The sequence below is a fragment of the Amblyomma maculatum genome, chromosome 11 (assembly GCF_055883805.1).
Source record: "Amblyomma maculatum isolate TAMU_Amacu chromosome 11, ASM5588380v1, whole genome shotgun sequence".
Taxonomy (NCBI): Eukaryota; Metazoa; Arthropoda; class Arachnida; order Ixodida; family Ixodidae; genus Amblyomma; species Amblyomma maculatum.
The window spans coordinates 126,196,947-126,221,367 of NC_139354.1; the positions used below are offsets into that span (position 1 = coordinate 126,196,947).

General features: G+C 44.2%; 1 protein-coding gene across 1 annotated transcript; it reads right to left on the reverse strand.

Moving 5' to 3' along the window:
• Positions 1-442: 442 nt before the first annotated feature.
• On the reverse strand, positions 443-13,448 carry LOC146174915 (uncharacterized). Its single transcript, XM_084585485.1, has 5 exons — positions 13,151-13,448; positions 10,965-11,018; positions 10,569-10,901; positions 9,024-10,478; positions 443-636 (listed from the first exon to the last, which is right to left on the reverse strand). The coding sequence occupies exons 1-5, from the start codon at positions 13,446-13,448 to the stop codon at positions 443-445; spliced, it is 2,334 nt and encodes a 777-aa protein (XP_084441611.1).
• Between the last annotated feature and the right edge of the window lie 10,973 nt (positions 13,449-24,421).

The following is a 24,421-nucleotide window of genomic DNA, read 5'->3' on the forward strand; positions in this document are numbered from 1 at the left end:
TCATCAAAAATGGCATGCACAGGATAAACAGTGGAAATGTCTTGTTTATTGGTGTGAGTTTCAATCTAGTGACGATGCTTGAGTGTATCCAAGTGGTAGACCTTGTTCAAATTGATCAGTTGAAAAGAGGAAGCAGCTTTTAGTCAAACTGGGCATTCACTTATAAAGCAAGCATTCCTTTTTATGCCAGTCTGTGCCAAATTGGTGTGTATAGATCAGCCAATTTATTTTAAACGTGTACATGTTTAGCCTTCATCTTGTTTGTGATGCATGCATAGTAATCTTTAGTAGGCAAAGCATTGAAGGTTGAAAAACAAAAAAGGAGTAATCTTTTTTTTGTATGTCAGGAATGGGCAGTCACAATTATTAATGTCTCTAGAAACATGTTACAAAACATGATTAGGATGCTGCAAAGCTGACTTTTAATTTCTGTAAATTGGTGTTACCACTGCTCCCTGGATCCCTGCGCCGCTCCAAAATATGCGAGCCTGTTTCCACTTGAGCACTGCAGTGGCTCGGGCTGGGCCAGCACATGAGTCGTTTCACTGGGCCTGGGCCGGGCCTGCGAATCAGGCTTGTGCCTGTACATAAGAGGGTTGATGTCTATTTTGATCCATAGTTGGAAAGTGAAGTACACTTGGGGCATTATAGCAATGAGATCAATGAAATAAAGTCATGCTTCCTGCTTTAAAAAATATTAAGATGTTTGACTTAATACTCCGCCCCGGTGGCTCAGTGGTTAGAGCGCTCGATTGCTAAGCCACGGTGCCCGGGTTTGATACTGGCTGCAGCAGACCAGTTTCGATTGAACTGGCAAGTACGATAGATGTGTACTGCGTGGTTGCTGGTATATCTATGATAGCCATGTACAGCCTCGTCCACTTCTAGCTAGAACACGGTCACTGCTTTCAAGGTGTCATTGCGTCCGACCCGACCACGCAGTAATCTAAAGTGGCTGGCCATGTGAAGCAGCACATCCGTGTCTCTGTGTGCTTGCATCGCTTTGCATCGATATCTGCCTGCGTCAGATACAATGTTGCTTTAAAAGCAGTGACCGTGTTCTAGCTAGAAGTGGACGACCCTGTACAGGCAAGAACGGTGGTTGCTATATTGCGAGCCTTCCGCGGATATTCTTTCATTTGTACATACCATAATCTTCTTCTTTCTTTTGTACATAGCATCGTCATCGTCCCGCGGCGCCGACTCCAGCACACGCCTGGTTTACCATCAGATTAAAACGCTGACACAGCGTACCTTGCCTTGCCGTCACGACTTTGGCGTCTCGACCTGGCCTTCTTTAACAGCTTTAACAAAATCTGCGCATCTTGACTAGTGTCGTCCTTATTGCCACTGCAAGCAGCCTAAATTCCACGGCAGTTTTCCTGTCCGTAGAGCTGCATTGTTACTACACAAAGTATATATTATGTCCCTGACTTTTGCAAGCGGTGTGTTCAATTTAGGAGGAGCTTTCAATTAATGCAAGAAAACAATGGTAGAAAAAAATTCGCTGGAGTTTAGCTCTAGTCAAATCCGGTAGGTTGCGTAGGCAAGGCTGACATATCTTTTTTTTCCCTCTTCTTCTTCTCCAAAGGTTAACGGTCAAATGTGGCTACTGGCCGGGTTCCCGCAACAGGCTGAAACCTGGCGTAGTATTGCTTACGCAATAAAAGCGCTTTAACCTACCTGAGGATATAATTCTTTTAAGATTAAGATTTTGAAAAAGCATTTGATAAAGTGGCTTTAAACATATTTTATGCAAACTCTCACACTTCAACTGAAAGTTATTCTTGTTGCATTGGTAAAAGCATTTGGCACACATGCTTGAAACTGCTTCAGTGTGAGAATGCGAAAACATAGCCATTTGTGTGGCTGCAATCTTGCTACAACTGGTTTAAATTCGTTGTAGTTCCTTCTTATAAAGTGCTGTACAGCAAATCACTGATATTTGGATCTTTTTGCTACAAAACGACAGATTCCAGTACAACTATGTGTGGCCTGATAACACATAGGTGCGTTCGAGGCTTCACTCATGTTTATATCGTGCAGTGCTTCAGTGCGTGAAGGCCGGTCACATAACCCACCGCCTCAGCACATCCACCGCATTCCCCGATTGCATTCGGTGATTATTGCTGCAGTATCAGTATGCATCCAAAACATAAGTTATACACAAGAGTAGAAAATTGGGCAAGTTGGTATGGATTCCTCTTGTGATACCACAGGGACGAGGACAGGTACGGAGAAACACACCACACGCGTTCACTAGGTACCGCTCCGACATGCTTGAGTCAACTACCCTTTGTGGCTGGCCTATGTGTCGCATGCCTGCTTAGTGCGCAGAGGGCTGGGGTTTAAACCTTATTGCCAAGCAATTAAATTGAATTAACTTTATTTTTCAGTGTACCACTTGCCTCATTTATGTTTGTTCTATAGTGTGCTGATAACATTAACTACAATGCCAAATGAATTTTCGCATTAAGGGTTTTCAGAAGCTGCCAGCAATTTGTTTTGGCTACCATGAGTCTTCAATGTTCCCTGTAATGTGTAGTGTATCGCAAGGTACGGTCTTATCAAATGTCTTGCAGCCAAAGGATTTGTGCCCCGCTGGGGTGGCGCAGTGGTTAAGGTGCTCGACTACTGTTCCCAAGGACGCGGAATCGAATCCCGGCCTCGGCGGCCGCTTTTCGATGGAGGCGAAAAGCAAGGCGCCCGTGTACTGTGCGATGTCAGTGCACGTTAAAGAACCCCAGGTGGTCGAAATTTTCGGAGTCCTCCACTACGACATCTCTCATAGCCTGAGTCGCTTTGGGACGTTAAACCCCACAAACCAACAAACCAAAGGATTTGTCTGAACCGCAAAGTGGAGCAGTCAGGCTATCGTCGAAGGCCAAATGACAGTTAAAATTCTAGGAAATCATTTATCACAGCAAGAAGCTGTCTCATCGCATTTCACGGCTGTTTAGTTTTTAATGGTGCCATGACTGATTGATTTTGCACTTGAGATAAAAATCCTTGGCTTCAAGACTTTTGACCAAGACTGTGCAGTTATGAACAGTTTTAATTTCTAACCTGCGTTAAGTCTTCCAAATAGCAGCATCATCTAATGGAGCAACATTAGAAGTGCCTAATCCCATCTACAAAACAACTTAACACTAATTGAAAATTGCTGTTCTAACTTGATGTCCTTGAATGCTAATAATACCCCTGTCCCACGGCCAGTTTCAATGTCCATTGAGTCGATGGAGATCGAACTCAATGGGGATCGGCCACTGCCTCACAGCAGTTTGAAGATTATTGAACTTGATCAACATTGACTCAATAGTTTGCGAATGACCATTGGAATGCCAAGGAATATTGAGAGCAGCCTTGTACCCACCCAATGAACATCTTCTGGGTTAAACAGTTCATAAACTAGTTTTTCAGGAGTCAAAAGGATTGTTCGATCTATAGAATGGGCAGTGTTCAGATGTAAACACATTGTTCTAGGGTGTCTAGCTGCTGGTGTGTGGCTGTGTGGAATCCTGCAGTGTTCCGCTCATGTTCGCCCTTTATCGTGCTTTGCGACAACTGAGACCAAGAGGCTCACATCTGCTTCTAACAATAGCAACTACGAACACAATGAAGACCACCAAGCCGTGGCAGCATCCTGGGGCAAAAAGAATGCCGCAATTGCACGTTATCGTTCCGTCGTCGCTTGCCTATGGGTTATACAGTGCTGTGAGGTATTTGAATAACTTTCTATGAACAAACTTTCATTGAAAAATAGCTTTTAGTGTGATATCCACCTGTTGCACTTCATTTTTAATGGGTGTTACCCGTGGCACTACTTGTTGGATCACACGCTCACTACTCAGTTGTCATTGAAATATGCCGTGCGGCAGTGGTGCATGTCGATGACCATCAAAAATTTCAATTGCCATTCACTCTATGGGCATTGAGATTGCCCATGTGACAGAGTGGAAGCAGGCTTAAACATTTTGGAACAGCTCAGGGAACAGTAATAAAGCCTATTTACAGCAGGTTTGGAGCAATAAAATGAGAATTTGGAGCATTCATATTATATTTTAGAGCATGCTTTTAAGGTCAAACGCTTTCAATAATTGTAAGTTTTTGTTCCTGACACCAAAATACCCAATTTGATTCCTTTCTATTAAGTCTGACTGTTTTGTCACGATAGGTTCAAACGTAGAGTTCACCACTTGATGTGCTCAAGCGCCACCCACCACTAGTTTGAAGTTGACATCAATGAAAAGCACATTTCAACTCTGTCTTGTGCATATCAGTTTAAACATATACCTGTGATGAAAAATTCCAGGTAACTGGTCAGCAGTGCCTTCAGGAAGGATAGACGGCACTCAAGGATGGTAGTTTCCTCCTCCACATTCTTTTGCTTCATAGCCTTTTGCCAATGGATCATCATATTTTCATCTGAGCGACTCCAGCGCTTCCTTAATTTAAACGCGTTGGCGATAGGCCCGTGTGGCTTTCTAGCGTTTTTGAGAACATGTGAAGTGAATGGCATTTTTGTGGCGTGACTCCTTTATGCTTCAAGTACGCTTTGGTCTGATGTAGGCTTCACACGCTTGTTACTAACAAAAAGGCACGATGGTGAAGTACCTGCTGGTTTTCACAGCTGAACCCTTAGAATTCGAGTTGTACTGTGTTGTCGAAAAACTTTACTAATGGCTCGAGATACCCGCCGTGACTGCTTTGCTCACTTCTCTCACCACTGATGATTCAAAACGTACCTATTGTGCTGCCTTTGTTTCGACTGAAGCGGCTCCTAGAGTGTGTACACGGAACTCACAGCATGCCACCGCCCCAGTGTGTTTCTCTGTCACTTAATCAAATTGCATCGAATCACATTTTTGTGAAGAAATATTATGATTTATAAATAACCCTCTGTGCAGCAAAAATCTGTGTTCTGCTAAATTTGGTGGCAAAACATTGAGGCAGCTGGTCTGGAGCAGAATGGAGTAAATGGAGCAGCACTTCCACCTCTGTTATAGGAGAACACTAGTCCCATTTAATCGTCATCCTGCAAATTATAGCATATGCAGCCACTAACCATTTCCTTGACTACCTAAAACACCATATATTCGTCCCACCTGTAGTAAAAGTAGCTATTCATTTAACTTTGATAAAAAAAATAATCTTGAATATGCATGTGCGATTTTGGACTCCCGTCAAACTTTAGCCCTTGAAATTCATCCAGAATCATGCTTTTCATCTATGAAATCTCAAGCTGACTTTCTCTGCATTGAACTGCACCAAAAAAATGAAAGGGTTCAACGCTGCTGAACCAAATATGGAGCGAAAGCATTAGCTGCGGGTGACAGAGCATTCTTTTTGTTTACGGACACGGCACACAGCGACGAGCCGTTAGACCTGGCGTATTATTGCTTTTGCAACCAAATACATTTTTTTCCTTTCACAATATTTTGCTGTTCTTCCCCAAATGCTTTCGTCATTCATGCCATATTGACCACACCTGACCATTTGAAGTGTTTTTTTGCCCAGACTGGAAAAGTGGAACAACCTGGCAACAAAAAGACATCAGTCACAATCGAACTAATACCTATGTGAGTCGACCCCTAATGCAATGTTTTCTGCAGGGCAAGAGCTGCAAAGAAATAAAGGGTTATTGTTCATGAATATAAGTGACAGCAGAATTAACACCGCGTCCTGTTGCTCTTTTTTGCATGAACTAAAAGCACAGAAATAAAGAGTTTTGCTGGATGCATTGTTATTAGGACTATGCTGCGGCTTCGTCAGTCATGAAATGCATAAACAAAATGAAGGTTCGGTAGTGTACTGCTGCCTACCTTGACCTTGTTGGTCAACAAAGTCTGAACTTGTGTAAATAAATAATGCAACAACAAGCTGTGTTCCTTTGCTCCTTTATTTCACACTCCAAAAAGGATAGAAAGCCTTGGAAACTCATAGTTGCAAGCAGCACCTTGGAAAGAAAGGCACATTATCACAATGTAATTAGCACAAAGAGGTAAAATGAAACATTACAAATATCACCATCCTAGAAATCTAAACTGACTACAAAATGTCATCTAAATGTAAATACAGCCGCAACCACCGCAGGTAACAGCAAAATAGACAAAAGTAAAGCTAGCAAGTAAAAATAGAGGAATAGAATACCTTAAGATAAAAAGCAGGCGTGCTCAGATGCTTAGAAAACCTCCAAACTAAGGAAAGAACAGCCCATTTTAATGGGCCATATGGATTAAGGTATGACTCGTGCCTCACTAGACTGAAATGCTCCCGAAAGTGAACACCTAATTATAGTAAAAGCTTTTGAATGAGTGGTACCTAGAATTTAATGCCATGGTACTGGAAGCAGGTCAGCACAACCTTGTTCTGTAATTTGACAATTCAGCAAGACCAAGATTCGGAGGGAGCTGTAAGGCATTGGCTCAGAATGCACACCCTACAAAAATTATTAGACAGGGCCGAATTTAACAATATTCACTGCACTACAGTACCTAGATTGCAGGAAGCTCAAATGTGTTCCTCTATTGACCGTGACAGCCCGCCACCACTCAGACAGATGTCTGCACCATCACGGCACACAGCATTATGCCTGTTTAACCTATGCAACACGCAACATTAACTCCATTCATTATCATTATTGAACAATCGTTTTGAACAGTGCTTAAGGCAGAGATGATAACTGACTTCGACAACCCTAGACACCAAGCTCAAATTTTTCTCTATTGACCGTGACAGCCCGCCACCACTCACAGACAGATGTTTGCACCGTCACAGCACATAACATTATGCCTGTAATCTATGCAACTGGCAACACTGACCCCCCTGTTTTACCACAGCAAGATTTTGAAAACCAGTTAGTGGCTGCAAACTGAGACTATACACTGCATTCATGCACACCATCACCATACACCAGTTTGTGCTATGCATGAGGGAACAACACTTGAGGTGACTGTCACACATGTAACACAACGCCAGTTAGTGGCGTTGTGTTACATGTGCAACTACCCACACTGTGTGAGCACACCATCACCATACACCTGTTCCCACAATGCATGTGGCAACAACACCTGGAGGAAACTATCACTATGTTCCTCCAAGGCTAGTTAATGCCACTTGACTGCAAACTATGACTGCCCACACCGTGCGTGCACACTATCGCCATACACCTGTTCCCACAATGCATGTGGGAACAACATCTGGAGGAAACTATCACTATGTTCCTCCAAGGCTTGTTAATGCCACTTGGCTGCAAACTATGACTGCCCACACCGTGTGAGCACACCATCACCATACACCTGTTCACACAATGATGTAGCAACAACACCTGGAGGAAACTATCACTACGTTCCTCCAAGGCTAATTAATGCCACTTGGCTGCAAGCTATGACTGCCCACACCGTGTGAGCACACCATCACCATACACCTGTTCACACAAAGCATGTGGCAACAACACCTGGAGGAAACTATCACTACGTTCCTCCAAAGCTAGTTAATGCCACTTGGCCGCAAACTATGCCCACACCGTGTGAGCACACCATCACAATACACCTGTTCCCACAATGCATGTGGCAACAACACCTGGAGGAAACTATCACTACGTTCCTGCAAGGCTAGTTAATGCCACTTGGCTGCAAACTATGACTGCCCACACCGTGTGAGCACACCATCACAATACACCTGTTCCCACAATGCATGCGGCAACAACACCTGGAGGAAACTATCGCTACGTTCCTCCAAGGCTAGTTAATGCCACTTGGCTGCAAGCTATGACTGCCCACAACGTGTGAGCACACCATCACCCTACACGTGTTCCCACTATGCATGTGGCAACACCTGGGGAATCTACTGCAGACATACTAAAAAGCCAGATAGTTCAACAAAACTGCAGACTACACGCACAAGCTCACCACTGGAAAAAAGCAGTACCACAATTTCAAGGAAACCACAGCAGGCACATCAATGCTTAACCCTGTAATGCCCGGCTTCGCAATGTGTAGGGTTGGACTTTTTGGTTAAAGCAATTAGAAGTATGCCAAAATCGTATTTCATAATTTGCCTGTCAACGAAAGAGGTCACCAATTTAACATGCAATGCATATGTAGGTAGCTATTATGAGTGAGTTACATGCAATCGTTGAAAATTTGCTATATGTATCACTTAAATAGCTTCAGCAACATCATGGAATACAAGGGATTTTTGTATCAACGTTACGAAAGATCTATCACTAGCACAAACCTTGATTCCTTGATCTCTTGCTCAACTGCGATGATTGTGCTGTGAATATCAATGTCATTTACAATCACTTGCATTTTTGTCTGCAGGCGAATGTAATTTGAATTGCTTTTGTAATGAGGTTAGAAACTCCTTTACAACAAGCATGGCTTGAAGCACTGCCGTTTACGCGTAAGCAATGGCATATAAACTGTTTAAGTTGGAAATAGATGGTAAAACATAATTAATCATAATGTAAATTACATCATTAATTGCCACGAAAACAATACAAGCATTGCGAACTAAACACTGAGAAACATGAAAAATTGTGAGAATATAGCCAAAAACTCCAATCCCAAAATATGATAGAGTATAAATGAATTAATTTTCGCTCGTACAAGTAGTATTCTTGCAGTAATAGTAATTTAGAACATATCTATCAATGGAAAGCGAAAGCAGGCAAAAATGCCAAAGGCTTGTGAAAAGAAATGTTAATGCAAAAGCAAAAACCAACTAAGCAAAACAGCCTCAAATTCTTAAAGCAGTTTTCAAATTTGCACCTTATTTCCTGTGACTTTATATTTGCACACTTTTATTGCCTGAGATATTCAGAAATTACAATTAGCTGTAAACATTTTGTCATGGAAATATTTGCAATGAGTCACAAGGTTTTTAGATTCCTGTCATCAAAGAACCATTATTGACGTTCAAGGCATTTACGTTTTCGACACCCGAGATTACAGAGTTAAGATAATGCTGCCTCTTACATGGATCCTGTTGACATTAGGGCTGCTGTCTTGCATGCTCACTTTTTGAACTTGATGCAGCTGACGCAGAAATGGTGGCATTGCTACTTTTTGGCCAGTACCTTGGCTGCTTCTCGTGCGGTTTGTTGGCAGGAGGTGGCCTAGACAGAGGTGGTTCCTCTTCCTTATCAGCACATCTTCCGACAATCTGCTTAAGTATGCCAATTTGTTTATGCAGAGCTGCTGCCACTTCTGGGTCGGCTGAAGTCTTTTTACTGACTTCGCGTGTAAGAGCAGCAACCTCAATGTCAATACCTGCGAGTACATTTGATTCTTGTGACTGAATCATGTCACTTTGAATACTCTCAAATAGTGCCTCAGGATTACTGGCAGGGATTGAATGGCCATCTGCAGATGCGTCCTCACTGACCAGCTCATGAACGGTACCATCTGCTGCCCGCAGCTCCCACTGCACAACTGCATGGATATGGTGGCACAGTTTAATGCGTGCAAAAAATTCCATGCATGTGCACTGGAAGCTGTGGACACAAGTAACACAAACAAAGCCGCTTTGTGGGCACCATTTGTTGCACTGTGTGTCTGTCTTGACAACAGTGTACTCGACACACTCCTTGGACTGTGACTGCACAAACCACTTTCCATCAGAAAATCTGGTCACACCAGATTTGCAGATTTCCATTCCTGCAGTATGCTTTTTGAAGCAGTCTACTGTGCGATGGTTCGCCTTGGGTTTCACTCGGCAGATGAGCTGCTTCATCAGCCGGTCACGTGCCAAATTCATCACAGATGCCAGCAATTTGTCAAACCGCCAGTTCTGAGGCCCTCCCAAATAACCTTTCTTGAGCTCAATATGCATAGACTCAAGATGATTGTTAGTTGTCAGTCCTGCCTCCTGCCTGTACAAAAGAGCCCACTGTTCCGGCCGCTTGGCATACACTCTGTCAAAATACTGAACAAACTTAATGTACCCATCATACTCCTTTAAAGCACGGAACTCTGAGAGCTCTTTCAGGAAGTCTTCTTCATTTCTGCTGGTCCACATAGCAGTCAGCTTCTCCTGGACAACTTCTCTGCTTTGGCTATTACTTACCTTAGCCATGTTGAGCTTCCAGTTCCGTCTCACATGCCACACGCATAGCAGGCATTTCTCAGGGGCACCCATAACATATTCCCAAGCATTTGCATATGCTGGTGCATCATCTGACATGAATGCACTACAGGAAACTTGACTCCCAAGCCTGTCCCTGATGGCAATAAAAAACCTTACCATGACATCCTCTGACACGCTCCGAGACAGGAGAAAGGCACACGGAATCCCTGACGCATCATTGCCTATAACCATCACAGTTGCAAGTTGGTGCTTATACCTGTTTGTGCCATGAGTAGAATCAACACACATTGTTCTTTGGCCATGCTTAAGTAGCATATCGCCCTGGGTAGGAGTCATCAGTGCAACCACAAAGTCACCAATGCCTTCTTTTGTCAGGTTATCTAGGTCTGCAACAGCAAAGCATTGCAGTCATTCAGGTCTTTAATCCACATCTGAGTACTGATGTAGTCATCACGATTTTTTCTCCACTTCATTGCCAATTTTAAACTTTACCTTTACATTCTGAATATCTGACGGGGTCAGAAGGTGAAGCCTGTCCAGTGGAGCTCTGGCAGGCGAGCGTGCCTCTGAAAGAATAGCTCTACGAGGGACCTGCATCTCCAATCTGGATGCTATGTCCTTCTGGTCAGCAAGTGACAAGGGTTGGCACCGTAGCTCTTTGTCATGGCCATAGTGCTCAACTTGATAATCTACTACCACATTTTCATCGCCTACAGTCACGTTCATTGTTGCCAAGCAGTGCTTCTCACACTTTACACTGCCATGAATCTTTGACTGACGCTTACCTTCTCCTGTCTTCACATATGACCCTGCACGATGACACACAAGATACTTTTTTGTCTCTCCTGATGCCAGATGTTTCATACCCTTACACACGAAGTGAACCACCTCCTTCTTTTCTTCAGAGTTTTTCCAGCTTCCAAAATCTGTGTATAGGAACAATAAACATCAACGTTGAGTAGGCTGGAGCAAAAAAAAACACCAGAACTGCAATTATGCCTAACTGAAAGCAGCAATGATTACTTCTCATTGTAATGTGTCCGCAAAATAATGCTACACTTCTCTGGCATTCATATGTTGTCCAGGTGGTTTATTCCCAGCTGGAGCACATCAAATCTTATGCTGATAGGTTTTTGTTACCATATTTCTTTCCACCATCTCAGTATGTTAGCATATCTGTCTTGGTTAATTTTAGAGTGCTTGACCCCTTCAGTGTCAGCGGCATACGGTTATGTCTACGTGGTTAGCTTGCATCCAAGAAACTATGCGCTGGACGTGCAGTTTTCCTGCACTGTGTGCCTCACCGTGATGCTTCAGTGCATCGACAGTATGGTGAAGTATCCTGAAAACACAAGGGCACAGGTTTGTGAAGAGGCACCACTGCAACTGCGTCTCGCTGCAGAAAGGCTAGTGAAAGCATATAAAATTTTGGAGCACTATTTCAATGCTGTCAACAAAGCAAAAAGAAAGCACATGACAAAACTGGTAAAATCCATTATCCTCACTTGGATTCCACCTACAGATAATGGATAAGATTACTGTGATAGAAATGGTTTTCGACGTTTTTTTTTCGGCCCTATTCGATAATTTGAACCTTTGAATAATTTAAAACATTTTTTCTAGCACCTTGTATGCCCAACTAATGAATGTTTACTATATTTTCAGTCACCTCAGCATAAAGAGTGTGCGTAGTACTGTATTCTCCTAGAACAGGTAGAATAAGCAATTTGATTGGTTCGTTCATTTAGGCTAATATAACCATATTAGCCTAGTACTCAAAAACAAAGGCACCAAGAAGCGCTGTCAACGAGGGTGGTTGAGATGTTTGACTTTGGTTTGGTTTGTGGGGATTAACGTCCTAAAGCAACTCCAGCTTTGAGACACGCCATAGTTGAGGCCCCCAGAAATTTCAACCACCTGGGGTTAACTTGCACTGACATCACACAGCCCACGTGCACCTGGCTTTGATTATGGCTGCGGCTCGCTGAACAATGCAGGCCTTCGAGCCATAGGCAGCATGAAAGCAAGCCTTTTCTGGCCTATCCAGCAGCTGTGCAAGCAGACGTGAGTTTGGGGAGGCCACGAGGGGCTGGCATTAGATAAGATTTCTTTTTATGATTCAAACACGTACAGCTTGGAAAGCAGAAAAAGAAAAATAAATCTGCTCGTGTTGCTTGTACCAACCATGTTTCAAAGCAGATGATGCTAAGAGCGATTTATCAACCAGCGCTTCATTCAGAAAAGCTAAAGCGGAACAAAACGGCATCCCACAAGCACCTCGGTGGGACACCGTGACCAAAGTTGCAAAAGCATGACTGTTCTACCTAAATCGGGGCCAATGTTTGCTAAAATAATCAACAAAGCTCAACACTAGCTGCGTGCCGAATCAGAAAAAAAATTCCACGGGTGCATTTTAAGTTGGTGCAGTAGTATAAAAACATTGCAAGCTCTGTGAGACTTGGTAGATTCGCCTGACACTACACTAGCGAACCTCAGCCACACTCGGTCGGACGGCTTATTACCTAGGTTAAATGAAGGTACGGCGCAGATGGAACTTCAATGAAGACTATGTTTACTACTCAGCGCAAGAGTGTGTGGCAATTTACACAAGGTGTGATAGACCGCACCAATGCATAGTGCTCTCAAGCCTGCACCAGAGAAGCTTATCTGTTCGTGCGGCGCGTGTTTGAAGTCCAGTGATAACATTTTTTTTTAACCGACAGTTCGGACAGCTCTGTCCATAGATACTGTCCATGCTCCTCATGCGCCAAGAAATGTTTTCCACTAAAGCCTGACACTGAAAGGGTCAATGATGTCAACCATATTGTGCATGCAAACACTGCAACCAGCTAGTTATATGAAACAGAATAATCTGGCTGAAATGATTACGTATGAGCGGTGTGCGTGACTGTCGCAAAACTATCGCCTCAGCGGATCGAGCACATGAAATGCATAGCTAAATAATAAAACAATGAGAACCTTTTATACAATATCAAAATCACAACTTCACACGCTCAATCTGCCGGTATAACAATAGCGCATGCGGCGCCGCACTCACCTGCTACAGAAGAGAATTCGAGCTTGATACGCCTTGACACAAACCCGTGGACCTGCTCGTGGTGCCGCAAAAGGCCACCACGATGGGGAAATGCCACGTTAGAACAAACATCGCATGCAAACGAAGCGCTGCGATTAGGAACCAACGAGTCGGCAATGTCAGGGTGCTGTTTTCGCACGTGCCGCCTTCGGGAACTTTCATAGGTGAAAACAGCATTACACACCGAACAGTGATACTTATCTTGTTCAGCGGAGACCGCAGCAGGGATTCCCGCGCTACTTGCACTTTGGCTTTCCATGTTAGCGACGAAAAGAACAGTAGGATAAAAGCAAAGAGTTCAAGCCGACCGCTCTGGCACGCGCAGCAAGGAGCAATGGGCACAAAAAATGTGCGCAAGAAATGTGGTCACGTGTCTAACGTATTACTACCGCGTTAATAGCATATAAATGTAGCAAGTATAAAATATTTTGTCAGACAATAACTAAAATGACAAGATAAAGTTTTAAGCATTACTTTTATGCACTCTTGAATATGCATATTATTAACAAAAATACAACAGGTACAAAAAGCAGGGACGGCTGGGGAAATCCCTGACCGTGCTAAACCTAGGTACCCATCAGCCGTCATGGGGAAAGTGGGCGGAGCCTCGCGGGTTCAGCTCGCTATTTACTACGCTCCATCGTAGCCCTGGAAAGGCGCCTAGCTGTTTTGTTTACAACACCCAAACCTGTTCAAGTTGTATTTTGTGAATGCTGTGTTCTACTACGAATAGTTTGCTAACCAACGAAAATGCTTTCATACAATAGTGCTCAATCAAGTGGAATATTTCAATCACCCTGAAATGAGGATTTGAAGCAAGTTTGTTGAAAATTATTAAATTATTGAGCTAAGAATCTCAGTACCACGACTTGCCACCTCTTTATAAGCTAGTTGCATACGACGCTTACATTTTTTCTCATATATCCCCACCGTCAGCATCATTCTATCTGCTAGATTAGTCGTTTATTGGCCCGATTCATTAGGCGCTTGACTCTTTCTCACAGTTTAGTTTCTAGCGTATATTTTATTGGCTAAGAAAATGCGGTAAAAGCACATTTCTTTATGCAAACTGTTATGAGAGCCCTGAAATGTTTGAAAGAAGTCTCCAGTATGTTAGCGTTCGTCTTTTTATTACTGCGCAATTCCTTCCCCTGGGCGGCGGCCGCCCCTTGGACCCTGAGTGGTGCGTCGACCCGTCCACCGCTTTGGCGCACCTGCGTGGATTTAGACGCGCGCATGCAACCTCGGACCTTGCTCGCATCGCATGCGGTGAGAGAGTGCGATCCGGGGAACGACAGGAGTGGGATGTGCGCGAGGACGGGATTGAGCGGTGCGTCAGCACGGAGAGCAGGCGCTGGAAAACTGCGAACGAGCGAGTGCGAAACAAAGATGTCATTGTAATCCAGTTGTTAATATACCCACTGTACCTTTTCGTATTTTATTTGTTTTTTCAGTCTTTTCTTTCACATTTTTTTTTTCGTTCTAATGCTAACAAGTCCGTGTACATGTGGGTATCTTCTCTCCATACACAATATTTGTAAAAAAAAAAAAAAAAACTACCTTCGCCGCGCATGCCTGTAACTGTTCCACCACGGAGGTAGTTAGAGAATAAATAAGCTTTGATACCGAATTAAGCTTAATTGTAAAACGACGACTGATTTATTTAGTTTTTGAACTCTGCAGTTATTCCTTCTTGCCATATATGTAGCGCAAGCATTGTATTGCAGTGAACGACGACGGAATCGCGAAATTGGGGGTGTGAATAAAAGCGGAGAAACGTTACAGACTTCTTTTTTTCGCAAAAAAAAAGAATAATAAACCAGAAATTCTAAAATTATGCTATCCATGCACTTGGCATGGCGTCGAATCAAATGTTGTTCTGCTGAGCTGCTGCTCTTGTATACTGGCCGCTACACGAAGCTATTTTGTGTTTCTATGAAATTCAGTGTGACAAAGCACCACGCGGATATATTTCGCGTTTCAAGTTCTTGTGAAATGTGGAAGCCGGCCCGCCGCCGTGCCGCGGGCGACTCTAGCTGGCTCTGCGATCATTTTTGCCACTGCAGTGATTTGAATATTTGCGGCTTGTTTAGCAAATAGCTGGCGTACTATTTTGTCGAATGAGTGTTTCAAGATAATCAGAGCATTTACCAGTACCGCATGTGTCCGATATTCCATCAGTGATTAATGCGCCATGGTCATTGCAGTCGTAATTTTGATTATACACGTATGGAATGAGTCTACTCTTGTAAAGCCTAAGACGTAAGTTACGCTAGCTCTACGTATGTCAAATAGGTATATGAAAGAAATAGAGCCTTAAAGTATAGCGGCTGACGCATTGCGTCGTAAATTCCCGCCCGGGCGGCGGCCGTGTGCACCTTGAACCACACGTGGAGCGTCAGGGCCTGCGTCTTGGATTGCATCGCGCAGCGTGTAACCCGACAACCCCACCTGCAGAGCGCATCCACTCGGGCAAGTCGGCGCCGCTGTTGCTGGCGCCGTGCCTCCATGTTTTTCTTCCTTTGTTTGTGATGTTTTCAATGCACCTAGCAAGCAGCGAACAGTGCGTCCATATTTCGGCGCGAGTAAGTGCCATCAGTGGACGTGAACAGAAGTGCGCGGTGTGTCGTCAACAAGGGCGGATGCGTGAGAAAAAACAAATGTGCGAACGAGTGCGATGAAGAAAAGTGAAACTGTAACCCAGTTATTTATTTCAGCATAACCTTAATATTATTCATACTGAGATTGTACGTGCAGTGTTTTCTCTCAATTTTTTTCTAATACTTCACTTCTTAGAGCGACAACGAAGCAGGAAGCGTCGATACGATTTGCCATATGCGGGAACGTCCATGCATGTGCGGACCGACGTTTAATTTACCGCTCAATAACCCAGCTTTAATTTAGATCACCATTGTTAAATCGTTTATGCGAAAGTATGTGCTGCGATGCTTGGTATTCGTATAGCTTAAACCGCACAGTGTATTTTTAAAGTTTATTTCGATGGAAGCGCGCTCGCCATTGTCGATCTGAGTCACGTACGGGCCTTAATAGGCTGACGATTATCGCTCATTAATTGCATCGCATTGCATGCGTGTCCTGCGGTAATCGTCTGTTTGAAGCCACTGTTGCTGAAACTAATACAGTCGGGGGCAAAGAAATTTGCTAAAACTTTTGGAATTCTCTTCACCCAGAGCAGCAGGAACCGCCACGGGAGCAGCCATGGAAGAACCTAGACCATTACCGAATAGAATACAAAAAATAGCAACCATTGCCTATGCACGATATATGACATGTCGTTTTGATTCTTTCTAATCTCCCAGTCAGCGTGGAGCTATTTATCGCCGCCGCCCTGACGGACCAGCAAACGGTGAACTTATTGATATTTGACACCGTTTACCGATCGTCGGTATCCTCCAAATTCGTCACAGTATACATGTGGATTGATTACAGTACCAGCTTAAGTCAATGAAGATATAGTGTAAAAGAACATGGTGTAATGCAAAGCAACATCAACAACAGCTAGGTGGGATTAAAGCAAACTAGACAGAAAGGAACAAAACTCACACAGTAAATCACAAAACGCACTTGCTAATGCAGAACTTTATTTTGTGTAATTTGGTGCATGTACGAGTTTTGCTTTTATAAAAAGGCAGCGAGGGAACATTATTTATAATGAAATCAGGAATCACGTTCGAAACTTTAATGAGGCGGGGAAAACAGCTGTACAGAAAACAATCATTATGAAAAAGGGGCACAAGAATATATACGCTCTGCCGATATCTTGGTGTCTCATTGTAGCGTACTCCAAAACGGTGTGATGTACTCAAAAATAAAGCGACCGCAACATGAAATGATTGAAACTTCAGGTTTTCTATTTTAGTTCGGTACTGTAGATTTTTAAGTGGTTCTAATTTACATAATATTGTCTGCGAATTGGTTTTGCGATAATTATAGTAGATGAAATGGGAAGTTAGTTTCTGAACTTTATCATTTTCAATTTGGTTGGAGGCGTTGGCTTTTGAGTACCTATTAGTTGTATGCCAGTTTATACATCCCACTATCACACTTTTCACACATGCAATAAGCTACATCTCCTCTACACACACTCCACAAATAATATCATTATCCTCATCTTCTCATTTGTTGCCAGCTGCCAGCTGCCACTTCTAGCTGCTTGAGAACATCGAAGTGATCCTACTGTATCTTGTTCATCGTGAATACTTTCTAGAATATAAAGAATAGATATAAATAGCACGGCCAGAGATGCAGCTTTAGCTTAGCGAAAAGTGTTTAAAGCAACGCCTCTCCCTAAAAAGAATTTTTCATTTTAGTATAGTCCTTGGCCTCCATATTTTACATGGAACACCCAGTGATGTCATAATGCCTGGTGAAGATAGGCCCTTTGTCCTTCATAAACATTCTCATCATAAAGGAAACGATTGTATAGAACTCAATAGAGCCTAAATCATATGTTTAGGTCTTCTTTCAAGGAAAGTAAAGAAGGTAAATTTGATAGGTTTCAAAACAAAAATCAGCCATTTAAGTGGTTCCCGTGCACATCCTTAATTTATAAGTCACATTTTTAGAGCGGTACTGCCCCAGACGCTCAGTATTGTTTAATACAGCAAACTGTAGAATATTATTTCCTGTATGTAACAATCTAGCTTCAAATTTGAGCACAAGGCAAAAGTAGACAAAATGTTATACCTCAAGGGAGCATTTTGGCGGGCTAGTCGGTGCATAATAGAGGTGAAGAAAAAACAGCGTCTCGTGCCTCAAGTTTCGTTCATAAGAAAACTTTCGACAGAGGTCTCTGTAGCTGGGAAGAAATATTACATTAAATATGGGAGCAGTATTAATTGCTGTACTTTTGGTAACATTTACTATTGGTAGAAGAATATCACTGTAGAAAACGATAGGAAAACATTGTGATCACATACACATACATGACCTCTTCTTGAAGTAGAAGTGCGGAAAAAGGCAGTAGTTTCCATAGGAATAGTATATCATTCCAATTTTTTGCAGCCTGTTAATTCCAGACGACAACGCACTGATAGCCCAGGACTTTGCATTAAAGGAGTGTGCGACCCATACTACAATCTAGGTAAGAGTACCTTATCATTATTCGACACCTATATACACAAGTAAATTTGCTGTTCTTAATCTACTAAACATAATTATGGAGTTTGCACTCCGCATACTACACACAGTCATTCTTGCAAGCGTTTGTGAAAAAAAAATTTAAGCGCGCCGAAATGTGCCGTCTTATAGACAGCACATTCTATTGGTATTGTGAGAAAATTTGTGTTGCTTTCAGAACTAGTTAAATATGCTCCGCCATATGTCACATGGTGCCTTAATAATCGCTTCATTGGCAACCAGTAAGGCGTAATAAATTGCAAAACGTGCCTATTACTGCTTCACGCGTTTACGCAATGTTGTCAGAGGCACCATGTAAAATAACTACCTCCATGAAATTCACAGGCTAGGACTTTCGTTCCACAACGCTTCGTATCCCAATAAGGCAGGCATGCACTGGGATGAAGCCAGCTTTACAAATCTGAAGAATACACCCTTTCTTCTTCAAGGATATTAGTGATGCATACATCCACGGCAACCTGTCCGCGGATTAAGTATATTCAGTACAGGTGCGAGCATTACAGAAGATTCTATTTTGTCCCCTGTAAGGGTGTGCTCTTCAATACGTTCCTGCTAAAGGTAGAAATCTTTTACAGTGTAAACACGTCAACCTGCTGCATCCGATAGAAAAAAAAAACTTCAAAATAAGCATTTACAAGAAGGAATCCGTAAGGCGGTGTGTTAAGCTTCTAGTAGAGGTCTCGCCAATAACTAGGGTTCAGTGCGGTTTTTTTTTTTGTAGTTTGAATGAAAATATTGGGAAGCTGATTTGCGGTTCGTCATACCATTTTAGCGTGGTAGTTATGCTTCTGGCCAATTCTTATGAGATATATGTTTAATCTACCCGGACTCTCTTTTGCACTACTTGCCGCTTTGCTTGCTTTGTTACTATCACAGCCTACAGCTACTCACGGGATGCCATTCTTAACTTGCACTGATCTTCATATCTTTGTATTAACACCATTTTTGCTCTTTACCAGTTTCAGCCAAGTACATTGTTTCTAGCCATAAGATGGTCTGACCGTTGCATCTTACCGAATAAGATTTCAAACGATTCCTTGTCTGCTATACACTGGTACTAGCAGTAACGTTTTTAAATGCTTCTCTTTGTATTAGTTGTATTGGGCACAAAACCGACTTTTTCACGATGTCGCGATTAGGATGACTGTTTAAATGTCCTACTATTTTTCTACCGTGCAAATCAGTTATCTTGCACTGTCAAATCATACTGCGGTTTTATCTGCCACAGTAGCCTACCAAACAGAATGTTTCTTTACGGGGTGAAGGGCCCCCGGATATTTCAGAATTAAGTAGAGTGGGTATTTTATATATATATATATATATATATATATATATATATATATATGTGAAGGAAAGAAGCCAACAGTCGGCGAGGCCAAGTAAAGCGTTGGGGATGGTACTTTTGTCTTTTTGTTTTTAATGTTTACTTGGATCATCACAGAAATTAGTAATGTAATCTGTTTATGGGAAAGATAATTAGACACAAAGTAGACGAACAAACAACGTGCCGATGGTGGGATCCGAACCCACGACCTCCGAATAACGCGTCCGGTGCTCTTCCAACTGAGCTACATCGGCCGCTGTCCCCCCTGCTACTTTCTTGGGTATTTATGTTGTCTGTATACGAACCTTGAGATTGTTCACCAGCGCCACCCTCAGCCATAGCGGCGGACGTGGGACGTCCTTTGTTACCGCCAGCGTCACGTAGAACGGGATCAAGAGCGAGAGCGAAAGCTGTGCTAGAACCCTCTTACGCTACGTATGGCTTCAAGACTGCCAGAACCGAGACCCCCGTAAGCTACAAGCAGATCAATCAAGGGGAAATGAGGGTGCTCGTTATAATACATGAAGGAAAGAAGCCAACAGTCGGCGAGGCCAAGGAAAGCGTTGGGGATAGTACTTTTGTCTTTTTTTTTTAATGTTTACTTGGATAATCACAGAGATTAGTAATGTAATCTGTTTATGGGAAAGATAATTAGACACAAAGTAGAAGAAAAAACAACGTGCCGATGGTTGGATCCGAACCCACGAATATATATATATATATAACCTCCAACAGAACGCTTCAACCATACTCTGAGTGACATACTGGCCATGTACGCCAACGACGCTCATTTCAACTGGGACCCGGTTCTTCCCTTCGTAACTTACACGTACGAAACTGTGATTCTCTCCCTTCTTTCCTGTTCACGGGGGCGAGCCAACTTGCAAAATGGACACGCTTTTTCCCTATCGCCATGATGTTTCTGGATCGGAGTCACTTTCGTACGCCGCCCAGTACGCAGAAGAATGCCGTCAGCTTACTCGTTCGCTTACAATGGAAAACCAGTGGCAACAAAAACACCACCTGGACACCGGCGAGCACTCCACATATGCAACTAACTCCCTGGTGTGATTCTGGGTCCCTGCCACAACCGCCTGCCGTTCAAAGAAGCTTCTTGCTCGATATCACGGTCCATACTGAGTCCTTCAACAAACCTCTCCTGTCAACTACGTTGTTGAGCCTGTTATACCCTCTGCGAACTTGCGTCACCGTGGATGCGAAACAGTTCATGTGGACTGAATCAAGCCTTACTACGATCCGTCTGTCCTTTCTGCTTCATAAGTCGCCAGGATGACTCCTTCTCTACCCGGGGGGGAAATTTAGTGTGGTAATCTTCGTCATCATAACAACTCGCATGCATCGCGTGCTGGCGCACTAGAGGACGAAGAAGTTGGTCGCTGTCCTGGTTATTCGCTACGCCTGACATTATCCTGAGCGGCTGGATTCATCTGGGTGACTAAAACACACCCCTACAATATATATATATATATATATATATATATATATATATATATATATATATATATATATATATATATATATATATATATATATATATATATATTGTCACGTAGCCGTTTAGGCCCGTAACCAGAAGGTTGGTTTTAATAGGGGGGTTGACCTAGAAGGCACAGAAGAGTAGGTCCAGAGAGCACTGAGAGACAGCAGCCGACTTCAGCTTCTTCTCGAACGCCACGAGACCACTTCTTCCAGTCCGCGCACGAGACTCTCGATGAGCTGCCGCCTAGCGGCTGCTGTTGCACACGCTACATTACCCCCCTCTCTAAAAAAATAAATGCGAGTTTGATGAATTCAAAAGCAGAAAGAAAAAAAAAATAAAGCAAGAAACATGCGGTAGGCGGTGCGCTAATTTTCTCGCGAAAAGTACGGTTTCATGCGCACGACATGAGCAACCTCGGATTTCTCCTGACGACGAGTAGAAGAAAAGCCGTCCGGAAGCACTTCGTAAGTCACGTCGCTCAGCTGACTGAGCACTTTGTATGGGCCAAAGTACTGTTTCAGAAGTTTTTCGGATAGTCCCCGACGTCGAATCGGAGTCCAGAGCCACACCCTGTCGCCCTGTTCGAAAGTCACTACACGGTGGCGGTGATCGTACCGCTGGGCGTCTCGACCTTGCTGGTTCCGGATGCGTGCCCTCGCCAGCTGTCGCGCTTGTTCTGCGCGTTGAGTGAACTCCTCGGCGCCAACTTCGAGGTCACGGCCGTCGTGGGGCAACATGGCTTCGAGCATTGTCGAAACTTCACGGCCATACAATAAGGAGAAAGGCGTCATTTGCGTTGTTTCCTGCTGCGCCGTGTTGTACGCAAACGTGACGTACGGGAGGACGTCATCCCAAGACCGATGTTCAACATCCACGTACATGGACATCATGTCGGCGAGAGTTTTGTTCAGACGTTCTGTCAAGTCATTAGTTTGTGGATGGTAGGCTGTTGACCTGCGAAGGGTAGTGCCGCTTAGCTGCACGACAGATTCCAGTAGCTTGGCAGTGAAAGCAGTGCCTCGGTCCGTTATTATAACTCTCGGGGCGCCGTGCCTGAGGACTATGCGTTCGATGAAAAATTTCGCTGCCTCGATTGCCGTACCACGCTGGAGGGCCTTCGTTTCAGCGTAACGCGTAAGGTAATCTGTAGCGACAATTATCCACCTGTTGCCGGAATCAGAAATTGGAAAAGGACCCAACAAATCCATGCCAACTTGTTCGAATGGGTATCTTGGCACCTGAACAGGATGTAGTAAACCGGCCAGTTTCACAGGCGGTGTTTTTCGTCGCTGGCAATCATGGCATGTTCTCACGTAATGGCGTACTGCGGCCGCAAGGTTTGGCCAATAATAACTCTTCTTAATTCGGGCCAGAGTTCGAGCATACCCCAGGTGACCCGCGGTGGGTTCGTCATGACATGCCTGTAAGATTTCTTCGCGAAGAGACTCTGGTACGACGAGGAGATAATCTCTTCCCGTCGGAGCGAAGTTGATCTTGTATAAAACATTGTTTCGCATGCAAAACGACGAATGCGTTCTGGCGAAGGGACGGGGAATTTCTGTAGTGCGCTCTTCTAGAAAATCAATAAGTGGTGCGAGAGCCGGATCATTACGTTGCTGCTGCGAAACAGTGAGCGCGTCGACGGCTGCGATAAGGGGAAAGTCTGGTTCTTCGTCTTCCCGAGCAGCCTTGACAGGTGAACGGGACAAGCAGTCAGCGTCGTTGTGCTGACGTCCAGACTTATACACGATGGTCATGTCGAACTCCTGTAGCCGTAAGCTCCATCGTGCAAGGCGTCCGGAGGGGTCTCGCAAGTTTGTTAACCAGCACAGAGAGTGGTGGTCACTCACAACCCGAAAGTGCCGGCCATAAAGATAGGGTCGAAATTTCATCACCGCCCATACAACGGCCAGACATTCTTTTTCGGTGGTTGAATAGTTTGATTCGGCACGGGACAAAGTCCGGCTTGCGTATGCGATAACTCGCTCGGCACCGTCTTGCCACTGGACGAGTACAGCGCCTAGACCCACGTTGCTGGCATCTGTGTGGACCAGAGTCTCGGCATTCGCATCGAAATGGGCAAGTACAGGTGTTGTCTGCAAGTGGTGCCGTAACTCGTCGAATGCCTTTTGCTGTTCGTCCGTCCAGGTGAAGGTGACATCATCCCGGGTGAGACGTGTCAACGGAGCGGCAATGCGTGAAAAGTTTTCAATAAATCTGCGGTAATAGGCGCAGAGGCCCAAGAAACGGCGAACTGTCTTCTTGTTACATGGAGTAGGGAATTTGGTGACGGCAGCTGTTTTAGCGGGATCGGGACGAACTCCTCGATGGCTGACGACGTGGCCCAAGAACATGAGCTCTTCATAGCCAAAGTGACACTTTTGTGGTTTTAACGTGAGGCCGGCAGATCTGATAGCCCGTAGCACAGCGGAGAGACGTTGGAGGTGTTCCTCGAACGTTGGTGAAAACACAACAACGTCGTCCAGGTAGACTAGACACATCTGCCATTTAAGACCAGATAGAACTGCGTCCATCATTCGCTGAAATGTCGCTGGAGCGGAGCACAATCCGAAAGGTAGGACTTTGAATTCATAAAGTCCATCGGGCGTGACAAACGCTGTCTTCTCGCGATCACGTTCATCGACTTCGATCTGCCAGTAACCGCTCTTGAGATCAAGCGATGAAAAGTAGCGCGCGTGGCGCAACCGGTCTAATGAGTTATCAATGCGTGGCAGCGGGTAGACGTCTTTTTTTGTGACCTGATTGAGCTTACGGTAGTCCACACAGAACCTTAAACTTCCGTCTTTCTTCTTAACGAGGACAACAGGCGAAGCCCAGGGACTCCTCGATGGCTGGATGACACCGTCATTTAACATCTCGTCGACCTGTTGAGCAATGACTTCGCGTTCCCGCGGTGACACTCGGCAGGGGTTCTGTCTGACTGGTCGGGTGCGGTCGTCGGTTATTATGCGGTGCTTGGTCAAGGGCGTCTGTTTAACCGCGGAGGCGGATGAGAAGCAGTCTTGAAACTGAAAGAGTAGCCCAACGAGTCTGTCCTTCTCTGCCGGTGATAGAGCGGAATTCCCATCAGGGTCGAAGTTGGGCGTTTGGCTGGCAGACGTGTTGGTCTCAAGAACAAAGCAGCCGTGGGCTGCTTCTGCGACACCTTCAAAGTAAGCTACCGTGGTGCCTTTAGCGATGCGTTGCCGTTCGTTCCCGAAGTTCGTAATCAGTACGTGAGCTAGAC

Coding starts and splice junctions, on each gene's coding strand:
- LOC146174915 (XM_084585485.1), bottom strand. CDS start 13,448: ATGGAAAGCCAAAGTGCAAGTAGCGCGGGAATCCCTGCTGCGGTCTCC. Junction 11,019..13,150: donor CGAATTCTCTTCTGTAGCAG/GTGAGTGCGGCG, acceptor TCCTATACACAG/ATTTTGGAAGCTGGAAAAAC. Junction 637..9,023: donor AGCTGCATCAAGTTCAAAAA/GTGAGCATGCAA, acceptor TAATGCCCCAAG/TGTACTTCACTTTCCAACTA.